We start from the raw sequence: 20,749 nt of genomic DNA on the forward strand, positions 1-20,749 counted from the left end.
CAGCCACCACAAGTACATGCTTTTATTAAAAGCACATTATAAATACTTTTGCTCACAATGGAGAAATTTGGCTCATGGCCTAACACCTAAGCCTATTATACGACATTGTAGAATGTAACTTTATTAAAGTAAGGAAATGGTGCTGCAACACAGTGATGGCATTTACTAATTATAAACTGCAACTGGATTAAATATATAGAATTTGTAAAGACCTTGGAACAAGTTTCTCTGTATTTTTCCAATTGCTTGAATAATAATTATTTTATATTATATTATATTATATTATAATAATATGATCACAACAGAAATTGCTGTGATCGTAGTAAAATATATATTTACTTGCCAACTCATATTTCATGAATACTATGACTAACCCAAGTTATCCATTGCTATTTGGGAGATTTTATATAATTCAAAAACTTAATTTAATTCATTTATTAAAACATATATTTTATGTATTTTTATTTGGGTGAATTTTGACTAGGTTAGAAGGGATTTATCCACAGGGATTTTATGACTTTTCTTATTCTTTATTTTTGAAAGAATGTGTTTTCATTAGATTGGTGACATCTGTTTGATACCCAATACATGCAACAAGATCAGTATCATTGCCCATACTGATCTAATGTTTTGGCTTATTGCATCAGTAAATCATTGGAGTCAGTCATTGGAGTATATCTTGTATTTTCCCTTTGATATTGGTAGAGAAACAGAATTGGTTTTCTGGGAAAACTCTCAAGCAATAATGTCTTTCGTTGCTATTATTAATGGTTACAGTTTGGGTGAATGTTTTGTTTTGTGGCAACATTTACAGACATTAATAAAAGTTTGATGTTAGAAGTGTTTTTGAAACCTAAATTCCATTTATGATGGTCTGTAGCTGTGAGAAAGTTGACTTGATGAAATGGAAATGAGATGAGGCTCAAAAGACTTAGCCAGTTAGTAAGTCAGTGGTGACATTATTTTATATTTAATAATAATAATAGTAATAATAATAATAGAAGTATTCTTTTAAATAAAACAGCAAATATATGTGCATCCAAAACCTATTAAAACATTCTCTACAAGGGGGAGGCAGGGCACCCCCCTACAACTCCCCTCCCACTGGTTGTCACAATGCCTAATGCCAATAATTGGTAGTTAGTTCAATTAACTTTATTTATTTAGCACCAAATTATGAACCAGCAAATGTTTCAGTATTACATTTCTTGTGTTAAGGCATTTGAGTGTAAAATGTTGTGATTCTGCTGTTTATTTCAATGGACTATGATGTCACATCTTAACAGTGTTGCTGTTAATTCAACTCTCAAGTGTTCATGAATGAGTGAAAAATGACAAAAAGAAGTTCTTGAGTATTTTACAAATCCAAAACAGTTAAAATTCTGGTGTTGATCAAAAACACAACAGCAAGGTGTTATTCTAGTTACGTCTGGAGTTAATTTGTCGAGCATTTTTTTTATAATATTATATATATATATATATATATATATATATATATATATATATATATATACTTAAAATATAAATATATAAATACATATAAAATCATCATAAACTTTGATTGTTTTTATAAGCTGTATCCTGTTTCCTGGGTTTAGTTGCAGTATTTGGACTCCAAACAACAGTCATGTGACTTTTTCCATGTGTGTGACTTTCATTACTACTATATCAATGGATATAGTAGTAATGGCAGTGGAGGACTGCAACACGGACACACAGATCGGATCTGGTCACCTGCTGAGTATAATGTGGACAGTCAACTAGTGACATCAGATTTGAATCAGCTGGCAGCCTGAACATTTTTTGATTTTTTTTTTTTTTTTTTTTTTTGCCATTTCTGCAGCTTTAAAATTCTTAAGTCATCATTTACTTATCCAAAAGCAGCTGTTTCTCTTAGTGAGTGATTAAAATGCACATTACTGGTATATGGCATGGGCAGTGAAGGGAGTGCACAAGGGAGTTTTGAATGTGGATACATTGACAGTGATGAGATTGTGTGAAAAGTGATAAATTGAGAAAATCTTAACACATTTTCCAGGTTGTTGCCAGAGATGATGACCAAGCTGCTAACGGCCAGCTAAGCTACATGCTAAGTGGTGGGAATGAAGATGGAGCATTCAGTCTGTCATCGAGTGGACAGCTAAGCCTGACTCAGACTCTGGACCGCGAGATTCAGGGGAAGTACACGCTGCTGATCACTGCAACTGATTCAGGTATGACCACAGTTGAAGCTTTGAGCCGTCAGAGTATTTATCCTGTGAAGACGTCGCTAATCAGGACCATTCAAGTCGTCCCTATGCGGACATTGTTGAGTTTTGCTAAAGCTTTTGTGATCCGCCAGCAAAACCGAGCTGAAAAAGAATATTTTCACAAACTACCAGCAGTGTCAACAAACAGCATTTTGATTTCATAGTGCGCTCTTTTGTGTGGCATGATAAGCTAAACATTCTGGCGTTTTTAGCTTGCAAAATAGTGGGTGTTTTTTGGACCTGTCCCCCAGAAGGCCTTTCAGCGGCTTTGATTGAATAGTGTCCTGTGTTTATTTAGATACGGCGGTGGAGCTTGTTATAGCCAGATAAAAGGTTAACTTGTTATTGCATAGAGGCCAGTTAATGTGCAGTTGAAGGAGTACATGCGTAGCCCCGTAGCCAAATCACATGGTATCCCAGTTAAGTATATGTTCTCTGAGTCGGACTGGCACAGCCGTCGGGGTCTGAGGGTGGTTCTGATTCATTCCTGAATTGACCATGTGACCATTTTGTAGTGCCGTGTATTTTTGGCCATGTACAGGGTTTTTGGTGAGAATTTGGACAATGTTGTCCAAAGTGTAAGACGTTTGCTTAATGTGTAAAATATTGTACATATTTATTAGATATATATAGTTAATTTTTTTTAAATCAACATTCCATCAGCTTTCAGCTACTTGTTTAGATTGTCTTGCTTTTTATACCATTGGGTGGTTTGTGCCACATGGACAAAGTTGCCCAACAAGCATACATACTAATTAGGATTCAATCCCTTTTTATACGTTTCACAAGGAATCCATATTTAGAGCCCTGACAACAATTCCACAATATTTTGACAAGACTTTTCAGTACATTGTTGTTGAGAGGCAGAAAAAGGGATTTGGGGTAGAATAACAAAATATCAGAAAGCCCATAATCATACGGGCCAAATTATCCAGCAGCATTTTCTCACATTTTTGAGGCCTGGGCTCAGACGGCAGGGGAAATGGTTCTCCCAGGCAGGCACAATCTGGCAGGAAATGTTGAAGGTGGACGTTGCAGACATGTCTCCATGTCTGCTGTCTGCCGTGGGCCATTTTCAACCGCAGACATTCATCTTAACATGTTAAAGTGCGCGTTTATCTTCCCGTGCTGCCGTGTGTGACGAGTACAGTTCAACAAAGCATCAACCAAAATAAGAGTGCTCTTATGTCACAGTTTGTTTAAAAGTCTTCCAAAATTTGGTAAAAGCAGCGGCTGACACAACTGCGGCCTGAGGACAGACACTTTGTCGTGAGCTTATTTTTTAACACTGGAGAAGCAGTCCTATATCGGCCCTGAGGCCTGTTGGTGCTGCTGGTGATCCCTGGATTTAGAAGCGTGAAGGAAATGAAGACCTACGACTCTGTGGATGGAACACCAATCCATCACAGGTTATTTTTCCCCAGTGAAAGCTGGTCCTCATTTATAGCTGGTGGACTGAGACAATGCAGATGAAGTGTCCTGTCCGGGGGGTTAAACCTACATCTACATAGCCCATTTCCTTGTTTCACTGCGCTAAAAGAGACAGATACACTCGCATTTTACACACACAAGGGCAGAGCAAGTATTATCATTAGGACATTAGGCATGTGAAGCTCATCTCTGAAAACGATTCGATATGCACCCCGATACACTACGAGCGATACAATACATATAGCGATACATGACGATACTGATGATACGATTCACCCCTGTTCCCGATTTGATGCGATCTGATGTGTATTTGATGGCGATTCAATTTCTCACAATGCGATATGATGCGATTTGCTGCAAAACGATTAATGATGGGTATTGATAAGATTTTATCGATATCGATGCCATTGTCGATTCCGTTTATCGTTCCGATTCTTTATCGATTCCCTTATCAATACCTCCAGTGAATTTTCTGTGTACTAAATGTAGGCTTTACAGGTTTTCTGTGTCAACAACATTTTATTGAGTCTTAAAGTAAATAAATATGAAATTGATCACTGGATCCTTGATCTCTGGATATAAATAAAAATGAATAAAATCTGCACATGCTCACTGGATCCTTGATGTACATGATGGATCCTTGATCTCTGCACATAAATAGAAATAATCAAAATCTGTAGTTTTTGTCAAAAGCATTTCCTTTCAGATATTAATGACACAAATGTAACTCCATAGACTTTGAGCTGACTTTGAGCTGAGCTCTTCAGCCGGCTGTGCTGCATGTCAGGATGTAATTCATAAGAAATGGAGGACATCTCATTTTGGGAGAAAAAAATGTTTTGGCCGCTGTAGTTTATTTTCTGTATTATAACATTTGGAAAGAGGTGTCGTTTGATTCAAAACAGCGATTTGCTCTGAAGTTATTAATTCCGACCGAAATCTGTGCGGCTCTTTGGAGCTGTGCACTTAGTCCCACAAAACAGAGGATATACACATCTTCAACCACTTAGTCCAATTAAGGGTCGCGGGGGGCTGGATCCTATCCCAGCAGTCATAGAGCGCGAGGCGGGACCCTGGACAGGACGCCAGTCTGTTGCAGGGTCACATATAGACAAACAAACATTCACACCCACACGCACATCTACAGATTTAAATTTTCCAATCCACCTATCCTGCATGTCTTTGGACGTGGGAGGAAACCGGAGCACCCGGAGGAAACCCACGCAAACACGGAGAGAACATGCAAACTCCACACAGAAAGGCCACAGGCGGGAATTGAACCCATGACCTCCTCGCTGTGAGGCAGCAGTGCTAACCACTAATCCACTGTGCTGCCCAACAGAGGATATTATTATTATTATTATTTCCATTACCTGATGGACAACTTCAGTTTGCGCACCGGCTGGTGCTCACACCAGAGAACCATCGCGTAAAACTCAGGTGTGGAACGGAGGACGATTCTCGTTTCTTGCCCACAACAACACGAGTCACAGTTCGTGACTTTAATCCACACAAAGCGACTCATGATTGACATCTTTAAATGGCTTTGAGAGGGGTTAATGAAGAAATTGCGGACTTGCCGCTTCTGAAAACCAGTGAAGCAGAGAACCAGCGAACAGCGAGTCGAAGCACTGCATTGTTGCTTCAAGCTTCAAGCAGACTCACTGCAATCTGCAATCAACATAGAGACATGATCATTTCCTGATAATTACCCTCAAAACAACGGCTGCTCCAGTGTCCCAAACTGAAGGACCGATAAGGGAATCGCGAAGCAAAAAGGCTATTGATGTCATCATTTTTGTCCTTCCATGGTGCATTCAATGTGCATCGGAAAAAAAATCAATGTGAGCAGGCAGCAACCGATCCATCGCGATTTCACCCATCAATTGAATCGATGCACACTGAATGAATCAATGCATTCGCATTGCGCACGTTTTTATCTAGATACCGATTCGTATCGATTAATGTCCACATGCCTAATGGACATGTGTCATCACTACTGTCTGCCACAAATATGCCACTATTTGCCACAAACAAGTCACACAATGCCATACAATTGCCAAGGTTTGGCGAGTGATTAGGTCATGTTGAAAACACTTGTCACGCAGTTTGACTCATCACAGCCTGAAAATGTGCTCCTGTGGACAGTGGTTCCTCCTGCCAGGACGTTTCAGTGTTTTCGGTAATGATAAACTCATTAATCAGAGTTTGGGTTCAGGAGTCTCAGGCTGCAAATCGATGATATGAAAAGAACTCTTCAGATTCTGGTTCTCATAAAAGGTTCTGGCTCAGATCACCACCACAGTTTGGCACACTTGTGTCATTATTTGAAAGATCTAAGTGCAGCTATGAAACATGGCATCCATGCAAGCTGCATAAAAGTGTTTTACAAGGAGTCATGGTGGGAGGAAACATGGAGATCTGATCTGTGATATTGTTTTTTTCCCGTTTCTCTGATTGTAAAAACTTGTTTGGAGCATTTCTGAATGTAGGAAGATCATGTGGTTGCAGGGATCATGTTGGGGTAAACAGGAGATACATGAAGCTCAGATCTACAAGCCAAACTGTAGCGTATAATGTTAGGTCCATATGTATTTGGACAGTGATGCCCCCTTATTGTGTTGTCTCTGAACACCAACATGAAGGGGGCGAAATGAAACAAGATGTGCTCGTAAAGTAGACTGTCAACACTCATTCATTTCAATTCTACACGGCACAGTGGCACCGATAAGGATTTTCACACAAGAACACAGAGCAAATTGATTCTCCCATGTGCCTTCTGGCAAACTGCAGACATCACATCTTGTTTTGATTAAAATCCTTTTCCATTCCACTTGACCGTAGAGCTGAATACCTGGTGATGCAACAGACAAATGCTACACAGACACAGAAGCCTATAACTCCTTCAGAGTTTCCATACTAGGTGCCTTGGTGGCTTCCCTCACCAGTCACTCTGTTTTTCAGACCTGCTTTTTCCAGACAGATTTAACATACAATACCACACTGTTTGCATTTGCTGATTCATATTTTTTTCCCTGCCACCTTAGTAACACACTTCTAAGGGTGAAAAAAGATGTGATTTCCAAAGTGTTTGACACTGTAATGAAGTAGCTCTCAAAAAAGTGAGACTATATTTATAACAACTGTATAGTTTCCCGAGAGCTTGATAGATGTTGGCCGTGACCTCCTGTCTGTCTCTCACTTCCTTCTGTCACGCTCTTGTTGTTGTTACAGTTTGGCAACTTGAGAGTGCAGTCCTGTCTGTCACATCCCAGTTTATTTAATTTTTATTTTATTTTTTGCGCGCTGTGCATTAGGATGACAAACCATCCTAAATCTCTGTGGTGATGCAAGTGCATGAAGAAGATGAGCTAATGAAACCAGAAGGCGAGATGAATGTATCAAAACAGCGATTTAGATCTGTCTATGTCACAAAAACTTAAGCGCAAATGTCAAATCTCTGCTGTTTTCCACGCTGATTGTCTGCCGGAAATATAAAGGAACTTTGGCTTTCTCCATGTTCTCATCCAGCAGAAGATATGAAACAGGAGTGCTGGAAGGTGTGCAGATAAACTGTTACACAGCTGTGAAAAATAAACCCACTTTTGAGGAAAAGGCAAAAAAGTTGCCCCCCCCCCCCCCCCCCCCCAAAAAAAAAAAAACACACCTGACTTTAACTTGGTGAAGATCAAATGCCAACACAAAATTAAACACCTAAAAGCTTTTTATAACAGCCCATTTTACAGTTCCAGTTTAGGTCTGTTTCCTTTTATTTTTGCATTTTGTTCACAATGATGAAATCTGTTTTTTTTTTTTTTTTTAATTGTCAAGTGTGAACCAAATGTATGTCTGACCAAACTGAGATTTGAGAAGTTGCATAAAAAGTACAGTATTACCAACGGGAATTTTTTTTTCTGCTTTGTTTGATTTTAGAAGATGCAATTTCTTAAATGTGTCGTCCTTCACAGACGTAAAGCTTGAGTGAGATGGAAAGAAAAATCTTTAAAGGGGGGATTTTACACAGGATGTCAAGTGGATAAGCAGATGGAAAGATGGACAGATAGATAAGTCTATCCCCTCCAGTATGTTTACATGATAACTCGAAAATGCAAAGTGCTGTTATTTTGTAACTCACCAAATTAAAAGGTCATATAATGAGGACAACTCCTTTCAAAACTGGTGTACTTTGATGCCTCAATTAACTAAAAAAAGAGACAGAAATCTTTGTTTTTTTTCTGTGAGAAGGAAAATATTTTACAACCCTGAATCTGAAAAAGTGGGGACATCATGGTAAATGGAAAGAAAATAGTAAAACAACATCCGTTAAAAAAAGTAAAAAAATAAAAATAAAATGAGTCCTCACTTCACTGCTTCACCGCAGGGAGCTTTGGTGGCCTCTGCTCACTCTGACAGGCTTGCACTGACCTGCCAATAAATCAGAAATCTTTTTACTTGCTTCCTCTTCCCCCCAAACCGCCACACTGTGTGCCTGACACGTTCCAAGTTAATGGGAAGTGCAGGTTCCATGCAGATAGGGTGATATATTTTGGCACGAGTATGCAGTTGAATAATGGAAACTCTTAATGTAACCCTTTTGCACCCAGTGCAAGGTTTTGCTCAGGTATTTCTGCCTGGTCTAATAGTAAAGTGTACTTGGGCACACCCCAAATGGATTTGAGTCATCTGCACAGCTCATTTTAGCATCTGCGATCAAAATAGGGCCCTAAACCCCATATGTATTCAACCATACAAAGCAGATAAAAGCCAGTTTTTCATAATACGCCTCTTTAGTTTGTTGTATTTATTCACTTTGCACACACACAGTTTATTTTCAAGGTAAATTGCATGTGGTTAATGAAAAGTGAGATTTTGATTTCACAGCTGACATATTTGAAAGAATGTGAAAGTTAATTTCAGGCTGTGTGTGCACATAAACCTCTGCATCTATACAGGCCTGACCGCACAGTTACATGCATGCATGCATTTTTGTGTGTGATTGTGCGACTGCGCTCGTCCGCTTCAGGATGCATTAGCATGCACCGCATTTGGTCTCACGTACAGGAAAAAGAAAGCACAGTAAATCCCTTCGTCCACGCCTGTTATGGTGGAACTCCCATGTCTTTCACATCACTCCATAATGCCGCACTGTTTGTATATGGCTTGTTTTTTTCTTCTTCTTCTTTCTGCTGGTGGGTGAGTATTGGAGGGGCTAAACCAGTGCTTAGCAGACAAAGAATTTCAATGAACATCCCTATTTAAAAGCCAGATCTTTCATTCAGTTAAACAGCTCCCATCAATCTGGAGTTTAAACATTCCAGTCGTCTTGACTGTTTTTTTCCCAGCCTTCAGTGTTTGGATAAAGATCTGTCAAAGTCCAGTCAATTAAATGCCAATTTCTAAGAGGAAAAGCTTTGCTGTGTATGTGTCCATCACACCAATTAAAGCGGAACATAACTAGAAATACTCACACTGTGACCCCAAAGGTCCAATTAACTGATGTATAGAATGTTTCCAGTAAAAGCAGAAACCGCTTTACAGCTGTATCACAGAACACGGCGTTAAAGCTACACTGTGTAGGATTTAGTGACGCCTAGTGGTCATGTTGCAGGTTGCACTATGGTATTGCCAGTCATGATATTTTTTTCCTTTTCACATTGTTGATGATGGGATTTATGCTCATCCACATGGAGATGATTTAAGGCGTATCCACAGACGTTTTGATTCATATCGGCATTTCTGCTGATATGTAGGACCAATACGCAACCTTTGTGAAACAATGAAGTTATAGCGCTACCTCTCTAATGCCACACGACATCACGTTACAACAACAACGGAGGACTACAAGCTTGTGTTCATGCTACAGACATTCTTGTTGGGGCTACTACAGCAAAATCTTCTGCTCCTATTTGACGACATGGAGCAGCAAACGGTCGCATCTTGTAGCTTAATCAGTTTTTAATCCAATGTGACTCTAAGCAAAAGTTGGCCTTCATCAACGGTCCACGCCAGTGCCTCAGCTTTCACTCTTACGTTCGCATTTGTGTTTGCCATCACGCTTGATGTGCATGCTCCATGTCTTCTTCTCTGTTTTTTTGTAGAAGCGTTACAGCACCACGTAAAGGCCTAGCATATATTCAACAGCATTTTCAGTTGTTTTTAGTGGTTTTATGTATACACAAATATTTCTTCAAACCATGCCGTGTTTACAGAACACTTTTTGAAAAAGATCTTAGAGGGAATTTTTCATTTGTGTGTGGACAAGAGATCATACTGCTTCCCTTTTTCTAGTCATTAGCAATATGGATGATCGTCCACTTCACAAAAATGAGCATTCTCAAACTTGTTATCCTGCACTAGCGAACAGTCGACACCATCGAGGGGAGCAACAGCGTAGTCCTCTTGTTTTTTCTTTAGTTTTCCGGCCATGCTGCAAAATGCAAAAGGCGGACTAAGTATGTCCCTTTTGGGCTTCTATATTTCCCTGACTCCATGATGGGGCCCACTCCCACATAGATATACGAAAGTCTCGTTCAAAGCTTCTAAAAGCACAATGTTTCATTGTTTCGCGTAATTTACACACTAATGAACAGATGGTTATAAATGCTATATTACATTTCTTTTACTAATAAACGGCCCCAAATCCTACACACAGTAGCTTTAACCCCTTAACGCCCAAATTTATATAGCTGTATATAAAAAAATGTTTTGTGTGTGTTTTTGCCTTTAAGTAGATGGTAAATAATGTTGAGATTATTAATTTCACTTTTGCACAAAAACTAGATAGTAATATTGGGTATTCTGGTAATGACTTTATGTTATAATGTTATAATAATAATGATGGTTTGTTGCAAATTTGCGACAACGGGCATAAAGGTCAATTTGGTAAGTTGCATATTTGAGTCAGAGATTGTAGCATATATGCGACGATGGGCATTAAGGGGTTAAAGATGAAGAAATAACACATTATTTCCAGCAGGGGTCTCCAAACTGCTCCCGAAGAGCACCTGTCCTATACTCTTTGGTGGGCACAGCTAACCAAAAAGTTAGCGTCGATAACCATTAATCCGATAACTGAAACGTTGTCTTTTAAGATGCTAAACTGATAAACTGCTAAAAAAAATGTATCTTTATTACAGATAACTGATAACCGATAACTTTTAGTATTGATTTGGACGCGGCCACATCCAGTTACACTGTTGGCTTCTGATAAACCAGTTTCACTTTCACTTTTCACTGCTGGGTAAATTCAAGGATCACAAACACATAAGAATGCATGAAAAATGAATGAATAAAAAAATAAAACCTGTCATCATCTTTCAAAAGCAGTAAAACACAGTATTAGAAGTACAAACTAAAAAGTTGCTGCTTTTTTCACACGCATTGAACCCTGAGGCTTAAACAACTGAAGTACATCCATTAATGCATTGACTGGCAGATTAAAAGACATATAGTAAAAATAAATTCTTATTTTAGTTTCAGTGGGACTCGCCTGAGGAAATAATCCACATAAAGCATCCTTTTTTTATCCAAAACAGTGTCTAAACCAGGGGTGGCCAAGTTCGGTCTCGAGAGCCACATTCCTAACACTCTTAGTTGTCTCCCTGCTCCAACACCCCTGAATCCAATGACAGACTTGTTAGCAGACTTTTAATGAGTCTTTCATTGGATTCAGGTGTGTTGGAGCAGGGAGACAACTAAGAGTGTCAGGAATGTGGCTCTCGAGGACCGAACTTGGCCACCCCTGGTCTAAACGATGAAGAAAAGTCCCTCTGTACACAGCTGCGCCGTGAGAGCTCCTCTCCCCCACCCAGTCTTGGTGATTAAATTATGCCATCAGCCACAAAGAAATAAAATAAAATAATGTTAAAATTAGTCAGTTTTGTTTTTTATTGAGCCGACGACTCACTGTAGCTTCCAAAGTGAACCTGAACTACATTACCCACAGTGCTCCCTGCGTCAACCGGCCAATCGCATTTTGCACTTAATGATGACGTAAACAGCAAGTGACAGGCAGCCAGTCTGACTGCCACAAATACACAACAGATGGAGCAAAATGTTTGATTTTAGGGTTTACAAACATTTTTGACCATTAAACTTTGCTCACTTTACCAGCAAAAAAATGTTATCGGACTGCAAGTTATCGGAACTAAATTTATCAGAAGATAATTGGTGATGATGATGGTTTTAAAACTTATCTGAAAAGCTAATCCGCCAGCAAAACATTATCTTATTATCTGTTATGGGATTAGCAAAACTGTGCCCACCACTGCCTATACTGTATGTTTCCTTGCCTACATGCTCTGCTCATACCCGATTATTTAACTGATTACCTGAGCAAACATGACAGAGTTAATTAGCTGTGGGTGGAGTTGGGGGAGTTGGAAAACATGCAGAGAAGGTGTTCTGCTGGCATGTGGTTGGAGAACCCTGATAGACAGTATAAATGTGGACAACAACACATATCAAAGAACAGAGTTAAATTAGTAGTCACCAGACCACAAATTCTGAGCCACATAACACAACAAAAAATTGGCCGTAAGGTCAGGAACACAAACGTAAGTTGATGTTTGATGGTCAACCCATCTTATACTTGCCAAAGGTTAACTTCTCATATGAATAAATAAATCAAGACCTTGCTGCACATTTGAGCAGTTTTTGTCACCATCTAGTGGACAATGTGAGCATTTCAGGGCTTCTGTACATTTCCTACTTGTAACCCAAAATTTAAAAAAAGTTATTTCAAGTGCGTGATTAATTTTTTTGGCATGCAGATGTTTAACGTCCCAGTATTAATGAATGGAAAGTTTTGATTTTAAGAGTTTCACCGTTCCTGAGTTTTAGGGTCTGAAAGGTTTTGCTGCACAGCTGTGAACAACATAAAAGATAAGACCTTTAAAATAAATGTAACAGATATAATATATGATTTGTGACTGAATTTAAGACTCAACCAACCTGCAAACTATTTAAGTCTTTGAACAGACAGTCCACACTTTAAGAATGAAACAAAGGAGACCGTACGTAAGACTACACATTGGTGACATATGTAGGTGCACAATCGTTCAGTGCTTTGTAGGTCAGCAGTAAAACCTAAACATTTGATATCTCAAGAAAAGGGGAAGAAGGTGAAGCAAGATGAGCACCAGAGAGAGAAATATGATTGAGTTTCCACCACAGGACAATGGATCAACAAGAATAAAAACATGACAAACAAATTCATCAGTCAGGGTTTCTGCGTCCGCTGTGGAGAGGACAGGATAAAAAACTGTAAATGAAAAAAGGCTTTTCTTATCAGCCACTAAAGTGCAGGTCAAAGGAGACTTTTAAAGAATAACTGCAGCTGTGTTTTTAAGATGTCTCAAAGGTTTATGATGTGTACATTCTTGGATTATTTATAAATTAAGTGATGTTACAAAAAAATTCTTGCATATTTTAATCAGGTTTCAATTTTATGCGAGTGCAAAGAAATCTGCCCCGTTCAGGTGGAGAAAAATACTAAAGTGACAAATGAGTGAAAAGAAAACATTAGTGTAGATGTTACCATGAGACAAACAGAATTTCAGCAGAGTGCATTTTTAAGTGGAAAAATACAAAAACAAGGTCGTGGACGATAACTGATGAAGTTTTGTAAAAAAAAAAAAAGTATGGCCAGGGCATTGTTGGATTATTCTTCAGGACTCCCACAATAAATCTGGAACAAGGTCGATTTGTGGACGTTTCAGGCAGACTGCAGCGTCACCACAACACGAAAGAGCCAAACATAGTATCAGGTTCCTCAAGTGAACTTTAACAGAGGAGCAAGCAAGGTTCTCGATCCACTCTTTAAAAAAATACAAGAAAACACAACCTTTTCACTAACAATGTGGTCTTACACACACACACACGTGCACACTCGTGCACACACACACACACACACACACACACACACACACACTTTCCTAGAGCAGCCTGTAAATACTGATTGGGAATACTTTGTGTGTGTGTGTGTGTGTGTGTGTGTGTGCACTGCTTTTGTAGCTAATTGGGTTTTTTTTTAATGCTGTGGGTAAAAGTTTCACAATGATGTTTTTTTATCTTGTTTCTGTTTTAGAAACCCAGTTATAACCTAGCTCATCTCTAAATTCTTAAGCACTTTGTTATCGCATTTTTTTAAAGAAATACATATCTGTTCATGCATAAATCCACAGGCATCAACACAAACACCGACTCACCTGTTATACAACTGTAGTCCATTTTACTAAACCTGCGTCCGATCACTCAGAATGTACGAATGTCAGTTCAGAACATATCACACAACCTCCCCTGTAGTGCATCCTGGAAATAAGCCAGCGTGTAGTACGGACACCCCTTGGATGTACTATGCTACAGTGGTTACAAGAGTACTTGGCCCTTGGCAGAACTCAGCCAAACTCAGCAAAACCTTGGGCCGGGTTAGGGTTTGGCAAGGGGGGCAAGTGGGAGCAACTTTTTTCTTGGAATCAAATGTCGTCTTTCATTTTTTAGCACTTGATCGCTGACTTTAATGCTTCCTTAAGGAGCTTTATTTATACTGGTGTTTTCAACAGCTAATAGCCATCTCGACTTAAAGTTTTTGCAAATGCACACATCGGACCTCTGCCCTGTTATTATAAATAGACATGTGAACTGGGTTTGCTAACATGCAGAACCAAAGGTTCTTGAAATGAATCAATGTCTCCACCTGGTGACATTTGCCATTAATGCAGGTACAGTAGACTTCTAGTCTAGTCAGAAGAGCTCTAGTTTTCTGTCATCTTGCAGGCTGAATCCTTTCCAACCACCAACACATTAATAAAAAAAAAATAAGTTTAAAAAAATTGAACCAAGCATGATATCTATTTTTTGTTTTCACACACACACACACACACACACTATATATATATATATATATATATATATATATATATATATATATATATATATATATATATATATATATATATATATATATATATATATATATATATATATATATATATATATATATAGTATAAGAATTTTCCGCAAGTGGAAACAAGTGCATTTAACCACTTGGCCACAATCCATGCCTAATGACTTTGCTTGTAATTTATTAAGCCAAAATTAAGTGATAGTGGGAGAAAATATGCTTACTGGGTAGTGACTGAGTGCCTTTAAAGACCAAGTCTATTTAAATTTTCATTTTTCTTCCTGCTTGTTGCAAAACTGATGTGGAAATAGCAAACAATCACCAAACAAACAATATCCATTTAGAAATACATAGAAATTGAAATAAATCCTGTCACTGTTATTCACTTTATCAATATGTTATGAATTCTGTAATGGTGAATCCAATACAACACTTTCTATTAATATTTGAAAGCCTTCATATTTATTGTTTATTACTATTAAACCTCAGTGTGACTATGTCAGAATCTGAGACACAAAATGGTTAGACACAATTGCTGGACTTAGACACACAGGTGGGAATTCAAAAGGCTTTACTTGGTTGCCAGGCAGGGTTTGGTACACAGGGCAGCAGACAGAAATCAGTATTAGTGTCCAAAACATGCGCTGGCAGGGTGAGATCAAAAAACAGGTGGACAGTCGTTACACAGAAAGACATAAACTAGAAAGCAAGAACATCGTGAGACAAGGCTGGAAATGCTGACAAAAGCACTGATGATGTGGCAAAGGCAAGCAAGAAATATGGGGCTTAAACACAGGAGGTGATCAGGAGACATTAAAAACATGCGAGAAGGCAAGATCAGGAATGGGGCGTATCAAACGGAGGACAACAGGAAAGACACATGCAACACCAAACCCACAGACAAAGGACAAGAGAATACTAGGAACAGAAAACCAACCATAACAGCAAAAGATGAAAATAAAACCCAAAATAACATAACAAGTCCAAACATGACACCAACATATTTTTCCTAAATTCTAAAATGGTTTTCTGTCACTTGGTACAAAGTAAATGACGCCTTTAACACACTGGGCCTTTACTTTTCAGAATGTCATTTTGGCAGTAGTTGCTCCGAAACAAAACATGCACAGGTCACAAAGGTTAAACACAAATGATGCAATCCACTATTTTGTGTTTTATACTTGTCTTTGCACTGTTCCACTGCTCAGGCCTGTTAAAACCTGTTGAGTCCCCATAAACCGGGAAACACTCACTGAGTGGTTGACAGATGCTAAACAGAGATTTGCAAAATACTTCACAAAATGGCAAATGAAAGCACCATTTTATTAAAAATGCAAAAAGTCATCACTTCATTAAATTGTCACAACTGGCTGTATAACATAAGAATAGCACAGTTTTCATCTTTTAGGATGTTTTCTTTACTTGCCGACAGACCGTTAAACCCTATCCTTAACATATAGAGAAGAAATTATGTAAAAGCAATCAGAAACAACACAACATAAATAACTGTTGAGACGTCAAAATCTTTGGGTCTAATTTGACAAGTGCCTCTCAGACCGCTGGGTTATTTCAAATATGACTTTGTTGTAAGGCCAAACATATATATATATATATATATATATATATATATATATATATATATATATATATATATATATATATATATATATATATATATATATATATATATATATATATATATATATAATACACATTCTCCAGAGGAATACTGGAGCTCTGACAGAATGCTCAGTTTAGATGGGTGGCCAGCTCTAGGAAGAGTCCTGGTGGATCCAAACTTCTTGCATTTACAGATGATGGAGGCCACTGTGCTCATTGGGACCTTCAAAGCAGCAGAAATGTTTCTGTACCCTTCCCCAGATTTGTGCCTTGAAACAATCCTGCCTGAGGTCTTGTTTGTGCTCTTACATGCACTGTCAACTGTGGGACCTTATATGTAGACAGGTGTGTGCCTTTCCAAATCATGTCCAGTCAACTGAATTTACTCCAGGTAGACTTCAACTAAGCTGTAGAAACATCTCAAGGATGATCAGTGGAAACAGGACTGAGCTCAATTTTGAGCTTCATGGCAAAGGTTGTAAATACTTATGTCCATGTGATTTCTTAGGTTTTTTTATTTTTAATAAATTTGGAAAATTCTAAAAAAAACCAAAAAAAAAAACAAACTTTTTTCATGTCATTATGGGGTATTGTGTGTAGAATTTTGAGGAAAAAAATAATTTTATCCATTTTGGAGTAAAAAATGAAAATGCGAAAAAAGTGAATACGTTCTGGATGCACTGTATTTCCACTGATTTGCACCTTGTTTGAAAAATCGGACACCAGAGCAAAATGACAGCTGTGGTTAGAGGGTCTGTTGAGTGAATTTAGCATTATGATGCTGTCAATTTCATTGCAAACACATAAAACACTGAATACAAACAGAAAAGTTTGCAGTTCAGAGAAAGCTGATTTAGGCCATAGATAAATTATTTGGAAAAAGTGAGTATGTTGGTTGGTGAAACAACACATTTATATATACGAGGGCTGTCAATAAAGTAACGGTCCTTTTTATTTTTTTCAAAAACTATATGGATTTCATTCATATGTTTTTACGTCAGACATGCTTGAACCCTCGTGCGCATGCGTGAGTTTTTCCACGCCTGTCGGTGACGTCATTCGCCTGTGAGCACTCCTTGTGGGAGGAGTCGTCCAGCCCCTCGTCGGAATTCCTTTGTCTGAGAAGTTGCTGAGAGACTGGCGCTTTGTTTGATCAAAATTTTTTCTAAACCTGTGAGACACATCGAAGTGGACATGGTTCGAAAAATTAAGCTGGTTTTCAGTGAAAATTTTAACGGCTGATGAGAGATTTTGAGGTGATTCTGTCGCTTTAAGGACTTCCCACGGTGCGAGACGTCGCTCAGCGCTCTCAGCCGCCGTCGTCAGCCTGTTCAAGCTGAAAACCTCCACATTTCAGGCTCTATTGATCCAGGACGTCGTGAGAGAACAGAGAAGTTTCAGAAGAAGTCGGTTTCAGCATTTTATCCGGATATTCCACTGTTAAAGGAGATTTTTTTAATGAAAGATGTGCGGACGGGTCCGCGCGTCGGGACGCAGCCGCCGCGACGCTCCGCCACAGGAAAAACACCTCCGTTGAAAGCCTTAAGGACAAGTTGGAACATGTCCTGCCTGTTAAACAATTTCTCATATACTCACTCCACTGAAAGCCATCAAACGCCGCCTGGATTTTACAAATGGTTATCAACACGGAGGTGTCTTTCCTGTGCCGCCGCACCGCGTCGGCTGCGTCCCGACGCGCGGATCTGTCCGCACGTCTTTCATTAAAAAAATCTCCTTTAACAGTGGAATATCCGGATAAAATGCTGAAACCGACTTCTTCTGAAACTTCTCTGTTCTCTCACGACGTCCTGGATCAATAGAGCCTGAAATGTGGAGGTTTTCAGCTTGAACAGGCTGACGACGGCGGCTGAGAGCGCTGAGCGACGTCTCGCACCGTGGGAAGTCCTTAAAGCGACAGAGTCACCTCAAAATCTCTCATCAGCCGTTAAAATTTTCACTGAAAACCAGCTTAATTTTTCGAACCGTGTCCACTTCGATGTGTCTCACAGGTTTAGAAAAAATTTTGATCAAACAAAACGCCAGTCTCTCAGCAACTTCTCAGACAAAGGAATTCCGACGAGGGGCTGGACGACTCCTCCCACAAGGAGTGCTCACAGGCGAATAACGTCACCGACAGGCGTGGAAAAACTCACGCATGCGCACGAGGGTTCAAGCGTGTCTGACGTAAAAACATATGAATGAAATCCATATAGTTTTTGAAAAAAATAAAAAGGACCCTTACTTTATTGATAGCCCTCGTATGTATATTTATTTATGTATTTGGCCGATCTGAGTAGCGGCTCTGATCAGTCTGATGAGGTATCCCTTTTGCTTTGTTGCTTGTTAAGTGTGAGAAAACCTCTGTTTACCCCGTTATGTTTGGCAAACTGTGCAATGGGACAGCTGACACTCTGCACACAGCTCCGCCGAGCCCATTCAAGTCCGCTGGACGGGGAAGCATTAAAAGAAGCTTTGTCGCAAAGCAACAGGCTCTCAGAAGCCGAAAAATGTCAATTTTGCCTCATTGGCGACCGATTCTCTCGCCACCTTCAATAATGATCTGCTTTGTTTACACTGTCTCTTAAGAGCATAATCTAGACGCAGTCTATAAACCTTAATTAACCATTTAGCCTTAAGCTTCAGGCTGCAGATGGGCCGTCGCGCACATTTACACATTCATGCGTCAATCTGTCCTGGACTCCTCGGTTTAATGAAGTCAATTGTTTGGACATTCCACCGTTTTCCGTCGTCGATTCTTTCTTTGATTTCATCGTACCACTAAAAAAAAAAAAAAACATCCTCAATCAAAGACTGAAGGAAGAGATTAACTGGTGTCAGCAGAGACACTCAAACCTGCTTCTTAGTGCGGCTTAGTCGGAGCAACTCAGGCATTTCCCAGGAGGTGAGCGCTGCTGTTTCTCTTCAAATCAACCCCCTGCAAGGATCTCTCAGCAGCCAGCGTGCACGTAGCAGCTGCAGCAGTCAGAAAACAAGAAGCTTAATGCGAATTAACACATGCGTTTCTGCCCCCTCTGGTTCAGAAAGTATGGCTGCAGCACCTTGTTGGACGTTAATGTGATTTGTCCGCTGGTAATGTACACTAATAAGGTGCTTAGATCCAGCCATATGGTGATGCTAGACAATGCTCGCCGCTTTGGAAGCTTACACAGAAAACTGTCTGTGGATGTTTGGGATGAACCAGATGGTCCACTTTGCTCTCAGGTTCCTGAAAGCCTGTTATTTAGGACGCTGATTGGTCAAGGTCACTCGGGTTTTCACCCGTTCCCTCCATGTGTGACGAATACCAAAAACAAACGTCTTAGAGCCGAGCTCGGACAGAGGAATTGTAGAGCATGGAATGCAATTCCCAGCAGGAGTTAACATGCACTTAAAGTTCTGTGGGATTATTCTGAAATATCAAACATCACTGTGTCATTCCCCTGAATTGAAGTGCATATAATGTAAACACTCTGCATTTAATTAAATGACAATAATGTTTGTAGCTTAAGAGAAAGCAGAGAGGAATCCTCGTGTGACTCAAGTGCTCGGAGCCGTCTGATGGATTGAGTTGCTTTGCGTGAAGCGAGGTGCACTGACGCCAGTGCCATTCTGCTTTATCCCTCGGTGTAATTACTGCTCAGGGGATAAAAATTTATCTGAATACCATCAGGCTGATGTCCTCCATGGAGAAAAGCAAAAAAAAACAAAAAAAACAACAAGGCATCAGTCTTTAAGACGGGGTTATCACCAGGCCTTAAATCGGACTTATTCCGTATGGAATCCATCGCACTTTGGAGCTCGGCAACTCCATCACAGAAACCATCTCATGGAATCATGGTACCACAGGGTGGGTTATTTTCTTTACTGATTGCAGGAGTATGCCGCTCTGCACCATTTCCTCCACGTACAATAAAAACCACCATGAATTTAAATCAAACATGAGGGGTGTTTGCTTCCCAAACAATTTTCTAGCCACAGAAAGATTCCTCATGTAAAACACACAGTTTATGAGGATTTGAATGTCGCTGGTGATCATTTGTCCACGTGGGTCGAGTCCCGATGATGTGAGGACAGAGTCACTATGTGAATTCTCTCAGATCATGATGGTTTGACGTAATATGTTGTGGTCACACTTGCATTTTAGTAATGAATTTTTTTGTTGTTATGTATTTCAAACAATTTCACTTTGCCATGTTTTCCCAAATATAAAGATGGCCCTGATTATAAAATGACCCCACCTATTTATCTATAAAGGAAGATGCATGTGTGTGTGTGCGAATATGTGGCTCGCATATCTCTCTGGCTATTTGTCAGATCGACCCGGATATGGCTTGCGCATAGCACAATGATATGCATCCTTTATTATGAAAATTTTTGGAATTAATTTTCATAGCCTTTATTTTGAAACCTTTATTTTGATTAACATTCGTACTTCGAAGATGATGTGGCTCGCTGATGTTACTGGGAGATAGTTCATGTTGCTCGTATCATTTCAAAATAAAACATTTAATGCCAGGATCCCAACAAATACTTTTACTGTGAAATG

The 20,749-nt window shown here is 39.3% G+C and overlaps 1 protein-coding gene across 2 annotated transcripts in view; it reads left to right on the forward strand.

The window, feature by feature from the left end:
* The window catches only part of LOC117520851 (protocadherin Fat 4), a 278,309-nt gene that overhangs the window by 191,256 nt on the left and 66,304 nt on the right, over positions 1–20,749 (forward strand). For both annotated transcript variants that reach the window (XM_034182185.1, XM_034182186.1), the window contains exon 6: positions 2,039–2,213. In XM_034182185.1, the coding sequence (XP_034038076.1) occupies positions 2,039–2,213 (175 nt within the window). The remainder of the gene's footprint in view (positions 1–2,038; positions 2,214–20,749) is intronic.

Source organism: Thalassophryne amazonica, chromosome 11, assembly GCF_902500255.1.
Source record: "Thalassophryne amazonica chromosome 11, fThaAma1.1, whole genome shotgun sequence".
In the NCBI taxonomy this organism is placed as follows: Eukaryota; Metazoa; Chordata; class Actinopteri; order Batrachoidiformes; family Batrachoididae; genus Thalassophryne; species Thalassophryne amazonica.